The 21,020-nt window shown below is 35.6% G+C and overlaps 2 protein-coding genes and 1 long non-coding RNA gene across 3 annotated transcripts; 1 reads left to right on the forward strand and 2 right to left on the reverse strand.

Annotated features, from left to right (window-relative positions):
* Positions 1-1,806: 1,806 nt before the first annotated feature.
* LOC146959451 (uncharacterized) lies at positions 1,807-10,133 on the reverse strand. Its single transcript, XM_085741008.1, has 18 exons — positions 9,925-10,133; positions 9,528-9,597; positions 8,700-9,332; positions 8,414-8,599; positions 8,189-8,302; positions 8,022-8,080; positions 7,756-7,822; positions 7,600-7,651; positions 7,398-7,490; positions 7,196-7,279; positions 6,721-7,097; positions 5,339-5,400; positions 4,472-4,541; positions 3,647-3,727; positions 3,462-3,563; positions 2,709-2,833; positions 2,257-2,377; positions 1,807-2,161 (listed from the first exon to the last, which is right to left on the reverse strand). The coding sequence occupies exons 1-18, from the start codon at positions 9,990-9,992 to the stop codon at positions 2,060-2,062; spliced, it is 2,466 nt and encodes an 821-aa protein (XP_085597134.1). The 5' UTR covers positions 9,993-10,133; the 3' UTR covers positions 1,807-2,059.
* Positions 10,134-12,753: 2,620 nt separating this feature from the next.
* Positions 12,754-13,380, forward strand: LOC146959452 (uncharacterized). Its single transcript, XM_085753764.1, has one exon. It carries the CDS (start codon positions 12,754-12,756, stop codon positions 13,378-13,380), a length of 627 nt encoding a protein of 208 aa, XP_085609890.1.
* Positions 13,381-17,379: 3,999 nt separating this feature from the next.
* On the reverse strand, positions 17,380-19,259 carry LOC146959453 (uncharacterized). The gene is made up of 4 exons (XR_015024959.1): positions 18,992-19,259; positions 18,663-18,891; positions 17,918-18,019; positions 17,380-17,818 (listed from the first exon to the last, which is right to left on the reverse strand). It is a non-coding gene; the product is annotated as an uncharacterized LOC146959453 (long non-coding RNA).
* Positions 19,260-21,020: the final 1,761 nt, after the last annotated feature.

Consider the following 21,020-nt stretch of genomic DNA (forward strand, 5'->3'; position numbering starts at 1 on the left):
TGACTCAAGTAGTTAACAAACTTTTATAGGAGTTGAAGGAATTTTTGAAGAGAAGGAATCAGAGGATTAAAGACAAAAAGACTTCTTAGTGGTGTATTTAAAAGTGATAAAAATAAATAACATTACAAATTAGTAAAATTTAAACTTATGGTGCATGTTTCGCAAAGGTAATATAGTCAAAATAATAAAAACAGCAACATTTTTTTTGACAAAAGTAAATGATATTCATTCATTTAAATTGATAGAGTGCATCGATACAATACAAATCCAAATTCGCTAAAAACAAAAAGGATGAATCTATGAACAAACTCACAACATCCATGTTAATAGCATAAAACGGCAAAGTATCCATGTTAAAAAGGATTTCCAATACTATATTCAAGTCTCCAGAATACTCATGTCTCCGGATCTGCAACGTTGATGACGCCAAAGTCATTGTCATTGATCGAATCTGCACTTGTTCAAAGTTAATCTTTCAACCTGGATCAAATAAACACCGCACTAAGACGGGAAATCAAAAACACACCGCACAAAGACGGGAAATCAAAACAAACAGAGTCGTTCAGAGACGACGAAATCACAAAACAAACGAAAGAAAACAAAAAATATGTGAAATCACTTATTCAATTAGTATAGAAGGAAAAACAACTCGGAGGGGTGATTTTTGGGTCAAAATTGACCCTAAATCACCCCTCTGACAAGAAGAAGAAGAAAAGGGTGACAACTAGGGTTTGAGAAGGAGAGGAGAGAGAGGAACTATCAACTTCTTTAATAAAAACGGCAACATGTCATGTCAAAACACGGGTAGCATTAATAAGATTATTATTTTAATCAAAGTACAACAAGAATTGGGTTATTTCAGAAAGATGAGTGTTATTTGAACAACCAATTTAGTTGACATCTTTTATGACAACCATAATTTACAAAGAAAAGGTTGGTATTTGCACAGAAATCAAAGCAATAGAGAGATAAAGTAAAAAATAATGTGAGTATGAGAGAGAAGTTGTCACAAAAGTTGTCATCAAATGGATGTTCAAATATCATTTCTCTTTCAGAAAATAACGAGAGCTACAATTTTCGAGTGGTGATAGGGATACATCCCAGGTGGCAAACCCCCATTCTACACCTCTCAAGTGGCATTTTTTATTCATTAGATTAAGGGCAATTTTGTATAACTACAAAAATTGAGGGGCAATTCAGTAACATAAACATACGAGTCCTTTCCATCTTCTTCTCTCTGTCTTATGTGCTATTTTCCACGTTTAATCAATCCAAACTGATAAAATGAGAAAAATAAAAAATAAAAACAATCAAGCTAGAATCAAGTATCAAGCGACGGATCTGTCATCGCCACCGACTACACACGACAACGACGAGATGGTCTTCAAATGTGCACCACTTTACACGGCGGTGGAGGGCGAGTTTTCACGGCGACGGCGTCGTGTCATTTGTCAGGCCAGATCCTTCTACGCAAAAACAAATTATGTTATGCAGGAAAAATATTTTGGTAGTGAAAATGGAGAGCATTTCGTATTTCAGGAAAAATAAAACACAAGGCTTTTTAAGAAGATAAAACAATGATTTCTTCTTCTTTCCCCTCTATTCAATTCAATTACAAATTTCTCAAAATTCTATCATTTTAAGATTCTTAATTTAATTTAATCCATTGGTGAATAAACGGGATTTGTGTGGCATGAGTGTATAGAGGGGTGTACAGAAAAGAATGGTCCATGTATCTTATCTTTTTCCTTTCCGAATTGAATCTCATTTTCTTTTTCCTTCTCACTTTTATATATAATAATAATCTGTGCAAAACACATAGTATTATGATCTGTATAAAGGTGAGATCCATCACAATTCATACACTTTCTTTCCAATACTATTATTCTTTTTTTTTTTTGTTGATGAATCCAATACTATATTATCCTATGACATAATAAAGAACAAACAATTAATGAAATATATGAAAATATATGTTCGCCTATAACAAAATTACAGACAGGGAACTGATTTCTTGCTCCTCAAACCGTCTGGGGAAGGGCAAAGTGAAATATTGATACTATCTTGTTTCCAACTCATCTTGTACTTTAACGCCATTTCCCTCATGTTGACTTACAGGGCTTTCTACTACAGCTGGTTCTTCCACATTAGTAGGTTTCCCCTATTCAAAGTCAACACATAACAAGGTTTTTAGCCACAATAAAGAACATTAGCAATTATAATGATAAATCATTGAATCTTGCTGTTGAAACAAACCTTGTTTCGATCACCCCATCCAAGTCCAAATGGTCGAGAAAGCAAACTTATCCTCCTGGTAGGGGTATCCGTCGTAGGCTCTTGATTGTTTCTAGATCCGGGAGATTCTGGCTGTGAAGATCTATAAAGCAAGACGGCAAAAAGACAAGGTCATCTATAGAGGGCTCTAAGCATAAACAATATAGAGCAGTTATTTTTCATTTCCTTTCCGATATTTCTCCAGCAACTTTTGACATTTTTATTAAATAGAAGAAATTGGTGTTTATTTTTGGGGAACTCAACCATGTTAAGGTTTAGGGGACGGTTTAACCACTATTTGTGGTGCTTACTAGATACTGAATGTCGGTAGTGATTTTAACTTCGAAGAGAGAATAAATCTAAAGCTAAACCCAAAAAAAATTGAGGGTTCACATGTATTTAGGAGTCAAATATTTTGAACACTTAAAACATACCGTGGAGATGGTTGCAGTTTAGTTTGGCCAGACTGATACTGCAAAGTAGCTTCCAGCATAGACTCAGCCATAACTGCTCTCTTCTCCATTTCTGCAAGTGCAACAGTTGCTTCTTCATACTTTTCCTGCAAAACAATAATATATGATGTATGCTAGTAAGATGTTACGGTTCAAAAATTCACCATTGTGATGATTGAAATATAATTTAGCAGTACAAGGAAGCATAAAGCATTAACAGGGACATGACATAACGTAGTTCAGCATATAGATTTCTAACTACTAGTGCATTCAAAAGAAGCATGGAACAATGCAACTCGTGTGATGCTAGAGGAAGCTATTTTTATCCAGCATTCAAATTATTATTACAGAAGGGTCATCAACATTAATGTGGCATAAAATTTTACCCTTAATGTAGGGATTCCAGTACAACCTATGGCAGAATAATTGTGAAATTGATGCCACACCACTACAATACAACGACACTCAGAGGAAAGAATGGCTTTGAGATATGAGTCACATCATCGAACAACTCAGACACTCCTAACGAATACCATAATGAAAAAATATTATGTTAAATGTACAAAATGAACAACAAAACCAAAGTAATTGTCCCAACTACAGACCAAAACTGATTTCTATAACCTGAAAGCACCACATCTTATCAAGACAAGTGTTGAATTGATATGCTTGCGTTTGAGGTAGATACTGATGGAATAGAATGGCAATAATAAAATTTGAAAGAGAAAAGGTAACCTGAAGCACTTGGGAAGCATATCTCTGTGCAGTTGCATCTTGCTCAGCAAATCTGCGAGCATCCTCTGTAACCTTTTGTTCTTGCTCTACCCGCATCAAGACCTATCAGAAATAAATTCTTACATTGTCAGTGACACAACCTATTTTGCCTAAAGAAAGTATAAAATTATGAGTAAAAATGAAACCTGAAGCATTGCAGTTTCCTGTTCTTGTTTATCAGAAAGTGCTTGTCGAAGCTCAGCAACCTCTTCTTCTAGTCGCTCTACCTGGAGATGATAAGAATTTACACATAAACTTTGTAAAGAACAATATCATAACTCACACTGCAAGATAGCTAATGTAACAAATTGGGTTCATAAAGAGTTATTTAACAATATAAGCACTGCAGACAACTTAAACTAATCTGCATCCTGGATAGTAACTGTGCTTTGAAGGTGGTAGGTATACCAAGAAAATATAGAATATGCCAAAAATTGATAACGCAATATTATTGTTTCAGCGTAGCATACAAATATAATAAGAAAACACCAATTTTGGCATATTGGTGCATCATACAAGACAATAATTAATGATCATATTTGCCACAAGCACAGGTCTAGCAATAGTCACCTAGTGAGATTCTGACAAATCGACAAGTTTACAATATCTACCTATTCAACACTGTAATAGTTGGTTTTTATTCTTCAAATTGGGGCATGGATATGATAATAAACCATGGTTGATTGGCAGTTTATGCAAATGAGATGAAGTCTTCCCACAACAGGCTATCGGTTGAGAAGCCCATCAAAAAAAATAAAAATATTTAAGTGGGAAAGAAGCAAAGCAAAGGTTCGCCACAATCTATCCGAGGAGGCAAGTTGCCAATTCAACTGCTTGATAAGTGATTACTAGAGAAGGAAAATTTCCTCCTATTTGCAGTACAATGAGAAAGCAGCAAATGCAGAGGATATGCATTGCAATGAATATTTATTGATGCACGAAGCAAAATCCATTCTGGACTAGTGCCTTACCTTGGCGCTCAGTTCCCGCCTGTTGTCCTGCTTAACCATCTCCATTAATGCTGTTTCAAGCTCCTCTGCTCTGGTAAAAAGGAAGAAATTTGAAGGCATAAATGTTACATGCAAAAGTGGGGGAGAAAACCTTTTGTAATTTAAATTGATACTCTCATTGTAAAGGAGGGTACATTAACCACGCTAATCTTATTATTATGTATACAACATTAACCACTGTAGTGGGTAGGGTAATCCCCCAAGTGGTTATAGAGTATGATCACCCACTGGACTTTCAGATACAAACTCCTTAAAGAAACAAGACTCCTACACCAATGGCCATGTCCAAGCTCTTCAAATGTAAAAAACATAATAATTTGTGTTACTAAAATTACAGATTTGAACTTCTCCACTGCCCAGTAAATCAACATTTGTGTTACATCAGATAAGACTATAGGACTCTAAGACTTTTCCACTCAACTTTAGTCTGGAGTCCAGACTGCCAAGCCTAAGTCTATAGTGCAATAACGGAAGTAATCAATTCTAAATTTAGAACACTCACGGAATCCCCCGTTTCCAGGCCAAGTGAGACCACGGTTCGAGTGTGTCCTTAGTTTCTTGCATAGGAATTGCCTTGATACAATAGACTATCTTTTTCCTTAGTTATGTGTAAATTCTGCTTTCTCTATAGTGTGTAATTCTGTTTATGTTGGAAATATATTCTACCATCAATAAAAGTCAGTTTCTACAATTAGATTGTATTTTGGTACCAATTTCTACCACCACATTCCTGCTTCTCCTATATCTTTCTTTATTTTCTTCCATACTTTCATATCTCCATTTAAAAAAAATTAATTCTTACCAAAGAGCCAATACCATTTTAAGTACCTGAGAATAGCTGATCTTTTCTCTTCTAATAATCTGCAAAGTTCAACTTTCAACCATGCAATCTGCATAAAGTGAGCAACATAAGATCAATACCACGTCGTGGTTAGTTGCTTTCTTCCTTTAGATTGATGATTATTAAGGTTAGACTTCTGGGTCAATGCAATAAGAAAAATTTAATCATGTATTGTATATATAGCTTTGACAGCAGTCATTTTTAACAAAGATACAAATAAAACAAGATATATGGTCATTTATGGATTTTAAAGTATAATTGTATTCCGTGGCCAAGTTATTTAAAAAAAATCAAATAGAATTTATCCTCTATTTTAACTTAGTGACTTCATGTTACTAATAAAGATTTCACATGGGAAAAAAAAATCATTTTCATTCTCGTTTTGTTTAAGTAGCGTGTATCTATAACCATAAAAACCTAAATAACAGCATCATGTAATGAAACCACCCTTACTTAAGAGGGTCACATTATGCATGAACTTTTCTCCTTTCACTATCTGTTTTTTTTTTGTTCGGTAATGACCATTCATTCAAGTAAAACTAAAAACCGAGTTCCTAACCTTTCCTAAACTTTTTATAGGAGATAAAATTGAAAAAAACCCCAAACAGTTCTCATGTTCGCATTGTCCTAGTTTTCTGGTATGCATTTGCCGTAGTCCTTTTCAAATTTAGGTTTTCAAAGTAACAGGTTGTGGTGATAAATAATTAACTGAACCGAGTGCTATACAGTAAAACAAAACCAACATCTTACATCAATGTCGCATGGAACACAATATCCCAAGTCACTAGAAATTGTGCATTCAATATTTAACAATAATGTACCAAAACACTGTCCAACTTTGATAAAATGCAGAGGCATTGAATTAAAAGTAGAAACCAAAAACATTTTCACATGTTTATCAAGGAATAAAATTGAGGTGAAGGACCAGTTAAGGACAAAAATTATCCTCAACAGCCAACAAACCCACTTGAACTAATTACATACCAAAACACTGCCCAACTCTGACAAACATAGAGGCATTGAATTAATAATTGATACCATAAGTATTATGCAAATGTTTATCAAGGTATAAAGTTGTTGAGAGAAAGGACCAGTTGAGGACCACAATTATCCTCAACGGGGCACTAACTGCACTTGAACTCATTGAAAATTTGTGGCGAACAGTTCAGTTAAAGATAAATGCACTAATTGGTGGATCCTCATGAACATGTTATATAACTGTTTTTTTAACTTTCTGTCTTGGTAATTAGTGTCATTACTTTTTTTTATAAGAGAATGTCATTAATTGTCAAGATTATTAATGCATCCTTCAACTTCATGTTCTAACAACAGAAGGGGCGGCGGGGATAAAATGAAAGACGGAATTAACCTGCTCTGGAAGATCTGGAGCTGAATCTATCTCACCCTCTCCAGTAAGACTAATCAAAATTTCATCTGCATTTGTAGAACCAGATTCTGTACGGGATAAATTCCCAAGCACTTGCGCATTATTCGATTGCTCAAATAGCTTTGATACCAGACCCTTAGCATCCCTCAAAGCTTTAAGCCCTTTTGATCTTTCTTCAATTGCAGCTATTACAGCTGGCCTATGTTTATTCCTCAGCTCCTGCAATCGAACTTCATTTATATTTTGGTAACCCATGCAAGCTGTCAAAACAAGCTGACTGCTATCAAATGTGGAGCCGGCTAATGACTGAAGTAAAGTTACTGCATCTCCAGCATCCTTTGTTGTTACCAAGGCTGGACCTACAGGACAAGGTGCAATTAAGTCTCGTGAAGATATGGATAACTTAAGCATCTAGTTTACTTTTTTCCAATAAACAACAAACATTTTCAGCCAATACCATATAGCTCCATTAAAGCAACTGCAGTTCTAAATAGCATGACTCGGTTTCCTTCAAAAAGAAGCACATCCCACACTCGAAGCACTGAAGTACAAATAATTACAATAAATCAGGAGGAAGCTTAGGTTATAGAATACAGGCGCTCATTTGAAAGAAAAAAAACTAAGCTACAGTATTCAGTAGATAAAACATAAAACCTGACCACTTTCCCAGGGAAGCATGTTCACAAAAATGGAAAGAAACCATGGTCCAGTCACCCATGCAACCTGCACTCCCAGATAATCTAGATGATTGGCTGCAAAAGAAGCACACACAAGAAATTAATAATTAATTATGGTACACTAAGAACAAACTTCGCCTGGTGAGTTCAAAGACATGAAAAAGATTTAAATCGGTATACAAACCCAATTTGGGAAACCTCTCCCGCACCAACTCTTCAAAAACAAGTTGATCCACCTGATAAAATGAATATGTATTTGAATATATGTCAAATTCAAACAACAGTTATTTGTAAGCATTATTGAATTTACTCAAATGTCTTTATAAGAATAAATAAATACCTGAGACTCTATCATATCCTCTGAATAATAGCCATCAAAATAATCATCTAAAATGCCCATCAAGGTCCTGACAAAAAACCATAGCTAGTACAAATTAGTACAGATTTACAATATGAAAGCTGCAAAAGTAGGGTGCCATTCCTTCATGACAGCAACGGTCGTCATATGCAGGAACCTTTAAAAGGATGAATACAGTCTATACTTCGAAAAAGTGCACATACTAAATATATACCCTAGAAATCCAAGAAAGCTTAATAAGGACCTACCAAAAGGCATTTTCCTCAGGCATCAAAAGCAACAATAAGCCAGCAAAAAAATTCATGGCCTGCAATTTGAATTATCCCAACAAGTCATTAAAATATTGAAAAATACCGGGGAAAACTTCTTTTATAAAAATACGTAAAAACATGAAATTATTTTTCGAATCAAAGACCTGACAGTAACCAACAGAGGGATTATGTCGAGCATATGCAGTAAGTAATCGTCTCAAAGCATTTCTACCATCCTCGTCCAAAGCAGGGTGACCAGGAAATGTCCGCGGCAGATCCTGCACAAACAATCAACAATTGGAGCCTTTTGACGAGATCTTATTTGATAGCGTCGTAAAGATAATATCATAGCATCATGAGCTACGAGGTGAAGTGTCACAGGTACGGACCTTCTCAATCTGTCCTTTCCATTTTTCTGGTACATGTATGAATTCTGCATTTGTTTTCCCATCATTGTCATCTAACTGCCCGTTTTGATGATTACTTTTAATTCCAGAATCACCATTGGAGGCCAGTAGATCCTGATAATACTTCTCTACCCGCCTTGCTTTGACACCCACAAAAGCTTGCCAGAGCTAAAGCACGAGAGAAAACATGAGGGTAGCTTTCTAAAAAATAAAAACACTTGACAAGAAATGAATATCTTGTATCTCATATTTATAATATAATGGGTACCTCTCCCCTCAGTGCCATTGGAACTCCCCCACGAACAAGAACTTCCAACTCTTCTTTCCAAGGACACGAAGCCTCTAGTGGTGCAGCAATACCATTTGTTGAGGTACTCAAGCCATCAACAAGAGGAGTATCTAGACTAGGGTCTGACCTCTCAACATCATAGAACTCCTCGTCAGAATCTTCCTCACATGCTCCTTTTGGTGATTTTGCACCATCAGCAAGAGATAGTGACTCAGTTTCAGTGACCAGCTCATCTTTTACCACACCTTTCTTGTTTCTTTCATCTTTTACTGACCCAGTTTTCTTCTTAACACGAATGCTCATCATATCCTCAATAGTATTAAGAGATGATCTTATGGTTGACCATAACTGGACTCTATGAATTCTAGTCTCCTCAGATGCCGGTAACTCCTCCTTTTGACTACCATTTTCAGGTGGAGTATCAGCGCTTGCTTGTTGCCCATCAACACCCTTCTCTGAGCTAGCATCAGGCTCTTGTCCTACAGATTCAGCACCAGAAACTTTGTCCTCTTCCCCCACAGGTGTTCTGTTTGTGTCCATTACAGAAGACTCTGTCTCGGCCTGCCTATCTAAAAATGACTTCCACCGCTCAGACCTTTCCTCTTCTTCCTCCTGAAATCACAATTAAGTACACAAAAGAAGTGGGAAATCAGGAAATACAGATTTTCTGATTTGATAAAGTTAAGAAAAACAATTAGAAGAAACGTGTAATGCACATATTGTAAAGATATAAGATAATAAAGTTAAGAGAAAGGGATTTCCACTGAAAATTGAAATGTGGCAAAGGATGGAATGGAATGAGAATACCTTGTAAATGCTAGCGTACTCACGGTATCTTTGCAGGTGTTGAGGTCGCACAGTAAATCCATAGGCATCCCTGTTGACACACACACACACACACATATTAAGAAATGGATGAAAACAACAAAAATAATAAAAAAGAAGCAAAACACACTCACGACTCAGCATTGTATCATTCTCAATAACGATTCTAACTAAACGAAACGATTGAACTGAGCAGCAAGTGAGAGTGAATTGAGTGAGATGGATGGATCGATTAATTTGATAATTAGAAAGATAAATGCAAAAAGGGTTTAAAATTGAAAAAGGTATAAATCGTGAACCCTAAAAATGCGATGAGAAAGTAGAATTAGATGGATCTAGTAGAGTAGAGTAGAGTAGAGAATGAAGTGAATAATAATACCTCTTGTGATCGAATGTAATTACAGGAGAATTTGAAGAAGAAGAAGAAGATTTGCGAGTCTTGTTCATTTTGTGGATCGGAAGAAGAAGAGGATCTTGTTGAAATTAACTGTATTTCTTCTATTCAATGAGCGTAAGTAAGCAGATACTGCTAGTAGTAAGAAGAGAGCACATGCATACTCATCAAGCGGTGTGGTGTGGGACTATGTTATGTGAGCGAGAATGGCGTCACGTTATTAAAAATATGTGCTGCGTGAGATACCTTCACGGAACGCCAAAAGCTATAAACTTTTCCTCATTTTCCACTTTTCCTATCCTCTTTTCTTACTTGACCACTTCCTCCACAGTCAACTTACCCCATCCATTTTCACCCATATATTCTTTTTTTGTCTAATATTAATAATAATCAACTTCTCATTTGTTCTATTTTCTTCTATTAGTAGAATCACATCACATTTAATCAATCAAATTGGAAATATCTTCTCCCATTAACTAATTCAATTTATACTCCTATTATGCTATTCTAACAAATAATTTGTACACTTTGTGTCGTGCCTTTTTACCCGAGAGTTGGTGTGATTCAGATTCAGGTGGACCCCGCCAATTTCATTGTCCTGCTTTCATTTCCACACCGACACTAAATTATTTCTTCCCCGTCGTAATAAATTCTCAATAAACTTCTTTCTTTTTCATTATTGTCTTACTACTACTCCTTCCATTTCAAAATGAGTGTCGCTTTAGCCAAAAGAAATTGTTTCAAAATGAGTGTCGCTTTACATTTCCAATACAACTTTAATTTTTTTCTTCCAACTTTACCCTCTCCAACTTTTCTCTCACACAATTTTCAATGCAACTTTAATTTTGTCTTTTTCTTATAAAGTAAGGGCGGTTTAGTAAAAACGTTATATCCAATGATTATTTCATTCTATTTCTTAATCTGTGTGCCAAAGCCTAAAGCGACACTCATTTTGAAACGGAGAGAGTAGTAAATTTCGAAATTAATTAATTAATTAATGAAAATGCAAAGAATGTTGTAGCAACTGACAATTCTATTGTTTTGCAGGAAATTGTTCACTTCATGAGAAGATCCAAAAAGAAGAAAGGGTTTGTGGCTTTTAAACTGGACCTTGAAAAGGCATTTGATAATGTCAACTGAGAGTTTCTTAAAAATTATCTGCATGATTTTGGCTTCCCAGACATTACCAGCAAGCTCATTATGCATTGCGTCACTTCATCTACTTTCTCAATTTTATGGAATGGAAACAAGCTTCCGCAATTCAAGCCAACTCATGGTCTTCGCCAGGGCGACCCGCTCTCTCCTTACCTATTCATCTTGTGTATGGAAAAGCTCTCTATTGCCATCAACAATGTTGTCAGTCAGAGAAGGTGGGATCCAATTCGTATCAATAATATCGGGTCGTACCTTTCCCACCTCCTTATTGCGGATGATGTTCTCCTTTTTACTAAGGCTAAAAGCTCCCAATTCCGAGTTGTTTTTGACTTATTTGATGGTTTCAGTATGGCTTCAGGGTTAAATATTAATTTGTCCAAATCCATAGCTTTTTTCTCTTCAGGGACTCTTCAGGCTAAGATCCACAAGCTCACTTCTATTTCCGGAATTCGAAGTACTACCTCTCTTGATAAATACCTTGGCTTCCCCATCCTCAAGGGGCGGCCAAAAAGAAGTGATTTTACTTTCATCATTGAGAAAATGCAGAATAGACTGGCTTCCTGGAAAGGCAAACTTCTCAACAAAGCAGGTAGACTAACTCTTGCTTCTTCGGTCTTGTCATCTATTCCCACATATTATATGCAGATTAATTGGCTCCGCCAAAACATTTGTGGTAGCATTGACCAAACAACTCGCAATTTTATTTGGAGAGGCAATAATAACAGAGGTGTGCATCTGGTTAATTGGAATAAAGTCGCTAGCCCGAAGCAATTTGGGGGGTTAGGCCTTAGAGCATCTAGAGAAGCAAACACAAGCCTTCTTGGTAAACTTGTTTGGAACTTGGTGCAAAACAATGATAAGCTCTGGGTTAATCTCCTTTATAGCATTTATGCGGGTGGATCCGATTTTCTTTTTAATGCCTCCACTCATCGTAATAGTTCCCCTACTTGGTCTTCAATAATTCGTGCAAAAAATGTGATAAAAGACGGATACACTTGGAGAGCAGGTTCAGGAAACTCCTCTTTTTGGTATAGCAACTGGAGTCCGCTTGGTTCTATTAGCCCTCAGGTTCCTTATGTAGGTATTCATGATATCCACCTCACCATTCATGATGTTATCACCAATGACGGTAACCACACTCATTCTCTCTACACCATTCTCCCTTCCCACTTTGCTGATATAATTAACAACACAAGGTTTCTTTTTAATCAAACCATTAAGGATGCTTTTATTTGGCCTCAAAACAAGACTGGTATTTACTCCGCCAAGAGTGGTTACAACTGGTTAATCTCTCAGCAGGCTCCTCATCAACACCAAATTGATTATTGGACTTGGATTTGGAGACTCAAAGTTCCGGACAAATTCAAATTTTTGCTTTGGTTAGCTTGCCATGAAGCTGTTCCCACGTTAACTTTGCTTAATCACAGGAATATGGTGCCTTCGCCTACTTGCTCAAGATGTGGTGTTCATGATGAATCTTTTTTCCATTGCATGAGGGACTGTAAATTTTCAATGATTATTTGGAAAAAAATTGGTTTTTCATCCCCTTATTTCTTCTCTTCCAACTCGGTCCAGGATTGGTTAAAGGATGGAGCATCTTCCAATCAGTCTACTCTTTTTTTATCTGGATTATGGTGGATTTGGAGGCATAGAAATATCATGTGCATTGGAAATGAAACGTTATCTCCGACGTATTTGTGCTCCAATATTCATGCTCTAGCTGAAGCAATCAGACCGGCCTTTCATGTCCCCGTCGCAGCGCCTGCTTCAAACAGATACATTCGATGGAACAGCAATAATCATCATTGCACTATATTGAACGTTGACGGTAGCTGTAATGGTGCCCCCATCCGAACTGGTTTTGGCGGTATTATTAGAACTCACGAAGGAAGCTTCATCTCAGCATTCTCAGACCGTATTCATCACTCTGAAGATATTCTTCTTGCGGAGCTCACAGCTCTCTATCAGGGCTTGGTCTTAGCGGACAGTCTGAATTTCAACGAGTTGGCATGCTACTCAGATTCTCTTCTTACTGTTAATCTCATCAAGCAAGATTTAAATCATTACCATGTCTATGTTGTGCTCATCCAGAACATTAGGGACCTCATCAGCTCTAGAAATTACTCTCTTCATCACTCGCTAAGAGAAGGCAATCAGTGTGCAGATTTCATGGCCAAGATTGGAGCTTCAAATGATGTTGATCTGTTAATTCACTCCCACCCTCCAGAGGAGCTCCTCCCTTTGCTGCATTCTGATGAATTAGGAACGCTCTTTTTGAGGCGTTAGTTTCTGTTTGTTTCTTTTGTTTCTGTGGTTTTTGTTTCTTTTTATTAGCCTTGTAACCAAAAAAAACTCTGTCATGGGAGGACGTGAGTTTGAACTTGATTGGCGTTTGAGAATAAGCAGCTTTGTAACTTGTAGTATCTGATTTCCAAAATCCCCGAGCCAAGTAAAAATAGATTTCCGGACATCTAATGCCGCATAGCAAGAAAATAGTAACAATTTCTTTGTCTTGAGATAGTAAATGAACCATGGTTTCAAAGAGTAGATATCCTAATTCGTTATCATTCTAAAACAAGATGGTGTCTACTTTACCCAACATTTTTTGAATAATCCAAGTAAACCAATTAATTTTAAATTTACCAGCTTTTCCAAGTAATCGTAATGTATCTCCACAGTCCTTCAAAAGTTAATAAATTTGATTTAAAATTTGTATTAAATCAAATATGTTCTTCATCGGTCAGAAAACTACTCAGCACGTGGCCTAAATTTATACGCGTCTTAAGGCACATCAGCTTAATTGCACCGTGCCACACAGAAACGCGCCCGCGCGTGAAGATATCATACATGTGTCCTCCTCCGTCCCTAATCACGTGTCGCATAACTCGGAGACGATTATGACCAACACCAACACGCCTATATAAGGGTGAACTTGCTTCACCCTCAAGGTATGATTCACTTTTCACAACACTCTTTCTTAGTTCCATTATTGACTTGAGCGTCAAAGTGCTAACGTGCATGCATACACCTTTCGTTCCATCGCGGAAACTCATCGCCACCGTACCGGAAGTCGTTGCTGTCACACCGGAGCATTCTCTGCCGTCGTTGCCACTCATTCGTTCTCACCAGACAGATCATTTGGTGCTAGAAGGAGGGATCATTCGCTAACCGCCACGGTCCAACAATCCTCAACCGTAACCGTTTTCAGTTACACATTCCTACACTGCAATGGTTAAGAGTTACCCTCCTTTCTCAGAAGTAATGGCTAGGACTCGCAAGAGAACCTCCGCGAGTTGTTCCTCCACCACACAAGCACCGTGTTCCACGATCCAGATCCTCCAAAGTCGAACGGTTCTGATTTTTGAACTGGTGAATCCTGAACGAGACGCCGCTATCCTCCAAAGTTGTGGTTACCATTCTCCAAGCGTGAAGAGATGTGTTGGAAATTTCGTCTTTATTATGATTCGTCTAATTGCAACATTTGAGTTTCCTCGTGTTGACTTTGAGTGAGTAGATTTAATCTCACATCAATGATAAAAATCTTTAGTAGAATTTTTAAATAGATGACATTCTTCACTTTACAAATCGATTTTATAAGGATGAATAATGAATTAGACAGTGAAAATCTACATTACATAATGTGTGAGGACATATACATAATGTGTGACTTGACAGTAAGTAAAAAAGTACTCTAGGTATTGAGATGACAATAGTTACATATCTAAATGAATATCACCCTGTGAAGCCCGGATACAAGACACAATACGGATACGATACTGCACCGATACGTTGATACAAAAAAATTTAAAAATCAAGATACGATACGGCTGAGATACGTTAATAAAAAATGATATAATTAAATGTACAATATAATTATAGCCATTTTTTTAATATGCAAATATATTAACAAACAAAAGAAACCAGTCATAGACTCGTAGCACATCAACATAAATATAAATAATATTGACGATTAAGAGAGTACTGCTATACTATATCCAAAAGGAACATTGTTAGTGTTATACTATATCGATCAAAAAAAGAAGCACTATATCCAAAAGAAGAACACATCAGTACTACTCAAGAGTTAAGTTATTTTAGTTAACATTGATCAGGAAGGATCGGTGCGGGAAAAAAATAATTTTTGGATACTCTTCTGATACACAACGGAAATTATCGGATAGGTATCGGTGCAAGATACGCAAGAGATACAATACAACGTCGGGTCCCATTTAGAATGGACAAATGCAATACTTGTGCACAAAACACAACTTGTGCATTTACCTACAGCTGCAGGTTTTGGTGGGGTCCAGTGACCTGCTAAAAATAAATAATTAATAAAATAAAATATATTATATTGGGAAATATTGGTTTTATTGTTTTTGCTAGAAACACCCCCCAAAACTGAAAATGTAGAGTAGCAATTCAAACTTACTAACTACCAACCCCCATTTTGAATCTCACGTGAGTCTTCTTTCTCTCTTCCTTCACTTGAATCTCACAAAGAATCATTTTCATCTACCACCATTTTCTTCATATTTTCATAAATTGATACTCACTATCAACCTACCCATTAACTTAAATTTCACCCTCTTGAACAAGATTGTTAAATTTTATTTCACTTTCCATTAAAGTTTGGAGATTGCAACTTAGTTTGGTTTCTAGATCTGGATTCATTAAATCTCATTGTTGATTTCTGAAATCTTTGAACTTGAAGGCATGTATAAGAATTTGTTAAACATATTTAATTTTTTATTATGATGTAAGGTTGTTGAATACTAGTAGTGCTCGTTTGGATGAGCGTTGGAAGGCACTGAACCCACGTTTAGAGGGCTTAACGTGATTTTATTTTATTATGAAGTTGTTTGGATTGAAAACGGTGAAGTGATTCTACAACTCAAACTCGATTCTAGGTAAAGCTCAAAATTGGAGCTTCTGCGGCACTTTGAATTGATTCTGAAAATTTACTGATCCGTGGGACGTCTATATTTTCTTTATTCCAAAATTATCCTTTGTATTTTTATTGCTTAGTTACTACTTTCTGTACTAGCTGACCTTTGAGCTATTGCTGCAATGAATTAACTGGATAAGCTTCTACAAAATGTGTACAGTAGTAGTGGTACGTGGAGCATTTAAATATTATTTATAATAGAAATGAATATATGATTCTTTTCAGTGCAAGAAATGTCTATTTTTAAATGATTAAAACACCCTCTTAAAAAAATACAATTAAAATTCATTTTGGTAATTTAACATCTAAAAGCAATTTTGATGTAAATTATCCAAACAACATGAGTAGATAAGAATCAAGTTTTGAAATAATTATCTAAACTGAGAATGGAAATTTAGTTAAATATAAAAAAAAAACCGATAATTACTTCATTGATGGTTGTTCTGGGACAGCAAAACACTTGGTTTAACATAGCAAAGATTAATTGATTAAATCTTAATTATTTTACGCATCAGGGTAAGAAACATAATAGAAGAAATCAATAAACGTTGACTGTAGTTTTCATAATTGGATTAGTTATTGCAGATGAAAACTATGAATATCATCATTAGATTATGGCAGCAAGAATTTATAGGTATTTTAGAAGTTCAGGAAATACAAGGGTTTTTACTCATTCACAACTTTAACAAAGGTGTAGCTTATGATTGAGTAACACTCCAATAATCCAGCACTGATAGCACTTTCATTTTCAAAAAGGAACAAGAGTATTAAAAAAAATGAAATTATTAGTGTTTTACATATTCCACCAAATGTCTGACTGAAACACATCATATTTCAATCCATAGTAATAGCCGCAAATTATGAGATGTGTGTGGGGTTTCTTTGGTCAGATGCAACCACTATTATACTCCAATTTCAACAATGAGCTTAAATGAATTTTGATATTAATTCCTGCAAATACATATTCATCTTCTTTGGGGCCCTTATTTTATTAGAATCCCACAGATTGTGTACTGAGAGTAAGCTCCTGATTGCTTGGCGATAGGTGCCCTTGTTAGTTGTTACATGATCCGGAAGATCAAATGCATCAACAAGTTCCTTTGCAATATTCCTCACTTGGAAACTTAGATATTCTGACAGTTTGTGGATTGCTTGTGAAATGGAAAAACATCATTATTCAACAGTAATTTAGATTATAGTTTTAAAGAGAGCAAGGTCTACATCCTAAATCTCAGATTCAACTCTGTGCTTCTGGCGTTGTTTTCCCTTGTTTTATAATAATTTTATTTCAAAGAAATTTTTTATGTACCTTGGCTTTGTTGGGAGCCACATAATCAACATTGCAGTACGTTCCAATGTCATTCCATATTCGATGAAGAGCATAAAGATAGCAGACAAGCTTCAGAGCAGCTTGAGCGCTTTGATCAGGACAACTGGTGCAGAAATAGGCCGTGTTAAAATTCGAAAAATTCTGCAATAAAAGGTTAAACTAGTCTCTAATAATAAAGTCATGTAACGAAATCCAAACCATATGCAAGCGTATCACAATTCCTTCATTCATCTATATACAAGAAAATGACATGAATTAAACAATTCTTTTCAGTTTTAAATTGAAGTCACATTGTTGCTAATAATCATGGATTACTTTTAAGGTTTTCTGGTGGCTAACAACATTTAAAAAGATTACCTGGTTTAGGGGCTCAAATAATAAACTATTACCTCGCCCAGCTCTTCTGCTATGGTAGTTGCCTCTAGCTTTGCCTTCAACATCTCTTCCTAAATAAGAATATCAATAGAAAAACAAAAACTTTCATCAAAATCACCACCATCCTACACAACATTGGCAAGAAAATGTGCACTCACACTCTCACATACCTCAGTAACTTTAAGAGCGCGTTCAGTTTTGCGGATTTGTTTCTTTTGTTCCTCATTTATCTCTTGAACTTGTGGAGAATACACTACTCAAGTCAAATCATCCTAAAAAAGATTATGTTTTGATGATAAACTGACATTATTAGATGGTTATAGATGAATATTTTTGAAATATAAACAATAATATCTTCTTTTTTTCATTAAGTGGTTTGGCCCATAGCAGCCATGAATCATAACAACTGCACATTTGGCTAGTGACAATGATTTTAAGAACAACAACAACGACCCAAAATAGGCAATGTGAATAACCTTGGGAAGTGGTAGTTGTGGGAGTGTAGTAAAGGTGGACTGAATTATACAGATAAAAAAAGTTAGCAGGGGTAACTTCTGAGCTCTCGTGGCTTCACCGGTTAAATTCCTTCCTGACAAGTTTCTAATACAAGGTATTGTAACCAGTAAAAACCCGTACTACTTTAACTTGAAAATATTTATCATGGCAAAATGTTATGTTGTTATGCAAACAATATAAACATTTGCCTACAAATTTTCATCATGCTTCTGACTTATGTCTTATGTTTTTCTTGAATATAACTACATCGGTATCTCACACTCTAGAGTATAAACTTTTGGAAATCAAAATTCTAATGTGTTTTAAAAACATAAGCCATAGATGACTTATTCACAGAATTTGCTAGACTAGAAGTTAGCATGGAATAAAAGTGCAAACATAAAGGTATGGAGACTTTACATATTTGTAATTCTAGCAGGTATAGCAGTACTAAAATTCACCCACTCCCATGGAGTTAAAACGCAAGGATGGCCTTCATTCTTTGGGATAATTTCATCACACAAGGAGGAAAATGCATTTACGATTCACCCCAACTAATAACTTTGAAATCACAGCAAAAGAAATTGTTTAAGTTCCTGCAAAACCCATAACACGAGATCCTCCGTTCAAGTTCCTCCGATTCACGTTCCTGCAAAACCCATAACACAAGATCGATCAAAAAACCACTAACAAAAACAAGAAATTAATCAACACCCATTACCCAAAAAATAAAAAATAAAACAACATACAAGTTCATCGTTGAAAGAATCAACCATCATCGAATGTTAGCGTCGTCGACGGGATTGAGAGAAGGGTTCGATGGTGGATGTGATTGGGGGAATGAATCAGATCTGATTTTGTGTTTTGAGATTAAGAGTTCGATTGTTTGTGAGATTGAGAGATCGATGGTTTGATTTAGGAGTTTGAAGGGCTTGATTGGGTTTGTGAGGTGGTTTTGGGGTGAATAGAAAGAGAAAGGATAGAAAGTTTCAGATTTGGGAGAAACGACAGAGAGGAGAAAAGAATGGGAAAAAAAATTGTTAAAAAAAATGGAAAATCTTGTCTCTTTGAATTTGAAATTTATTGAAAATTAGATGAGGTGAAATGTTGGAGCCATGGTGAAATCAAATTTTAGAGCCATGTTAGAGATGAAATCGAGAGGAGGGAAAAATTATGAGGGAAATTTTGTTTTTGACAAAAATAAGGAGGGAAATTAAATTTGATTATTTTGGGAGAAGTGGGAAAGTGAAAAAATTCCGCCAAACAAGAATGGTTAAAGTGAAATTGAGATTTTTTTTTTTTTTTTTTTTTAGCAAAAACTCAATTCATCTGGTCAATTTAGTCTTTGACAATAAATAAAACTTAAATTGTTCTCTAATATATTATATCGAAGACAAATTAATCTCTAAATCATTGTTTTTTTTTTGTAGTGGTCGGGGTTTGAACCCCGGACCTTGCATATTTTTATGCATTGTCCAACCAACTGAGTTAACCTCACGAGGACCTCTAAATTATTGTATTAGAAAGCTAGAGCATGTTTATTATAAAAAAATTAAAAAATTATCATTTTTAAGAATATTACACCTGTTTGCTATTGCTTTTTAAGAAAAATGGATTTAAAAAATAACTAAAAACAACTTCAACGGGAAGTTGTTAAGAGTAACTTCTCAAAAAATAGACTCAATTTATTTTGCAATAAAAAAATCGTTTTATGTAGTTGTATAAAATAAAACTAATATATTTTGAGAAAAAAATGATTTTTACTACGGTAATCAGATGCAAAATAGATTATAATTTTTCATAAAATCTCTAAATTATTTAATGTCGAAATCACTTTTATTTACTAACAATGTATAAAAGTCGATGTCCAACAAAATATCATAATCGAATTTATTAAAACTCATGATCTCCTTAATTTTATGTGCATAATGGTCACTTTACAAGATTCTTCGACCTAAACTTTTCAAGATGTTTAAACGACTGATCAAACTCACAACTTTTACCCTAATTGAAAAATCTTGTAGTCAAGGTGCTTGGATGAGCGTTCAATGACTAATCAAACTCTCTATCAACTGATCAAGCTTACAACTCTCACCTTAATGACAAGATTCTTCGACCTGAACTGCATCCAAGATGTCAGAACGACTGATCAAACTCACAACTCTTACCCTAGCTGCAAAATCTTGTAGTCAAAGTACTCGGATGAGCGTTCAATGACTAAACAAATTATTTATCGACTAACCAAGCTTACAGCTCTAACCCTAACGACAACTATAACCCTAATGACAAGATTCTTTGACCCAAACAAATACAAAGAGTTCAAAACGACTAGTTAAACTCAAAATACTTACCTTAACTGTAAGAATCTTGGAGTCAAAGTACTTGGATGAACGTTCAATGACTAACCGAGCTTACAACTAGGACCCTAATGACAACTCTAACCCTTATGACAATATTCTTCCACCTAAACTACTTCCAATATTTCAAAACAACTAATCAAACTCAAAATTCTTGCCCTAACTGAAAAAGAATCTTGGAGTCAATGTACCTGGATGAACGTTCAATGACTAATCAAACTATCTATCGACTAACCAAGAGTAAACTAGTTACTAAGTTGACTAGTTTCTGAGGGGATAGTTCGTTCGATCAAGCTTGTAACTCTAACCCTATTGACAACTCTAACCCTAATGACAAGATTCTTCGACCTAAACTACTTCAAAGATGTCAGAACAACCGATCAAACTCAAAACTCTTACCCTTACTGGAAGAACCTTGGAG

The sequence above is a fragment of the Medicago sativa genome, chromosome 1 (genome assembly GCF_051527215.1).
Source record: "Medicago sativa cultivar Bolivia chromosome 1, Bolivia_mono, whole genome shotgun sequence".
In the NCBI taxonomy this organism is placed as follows: Eukaryota; Viridiplantae; Streptophyta; class Magnoliopsida; order Fabales; family Fabaceae; genus Medicago; species Medicago sativa.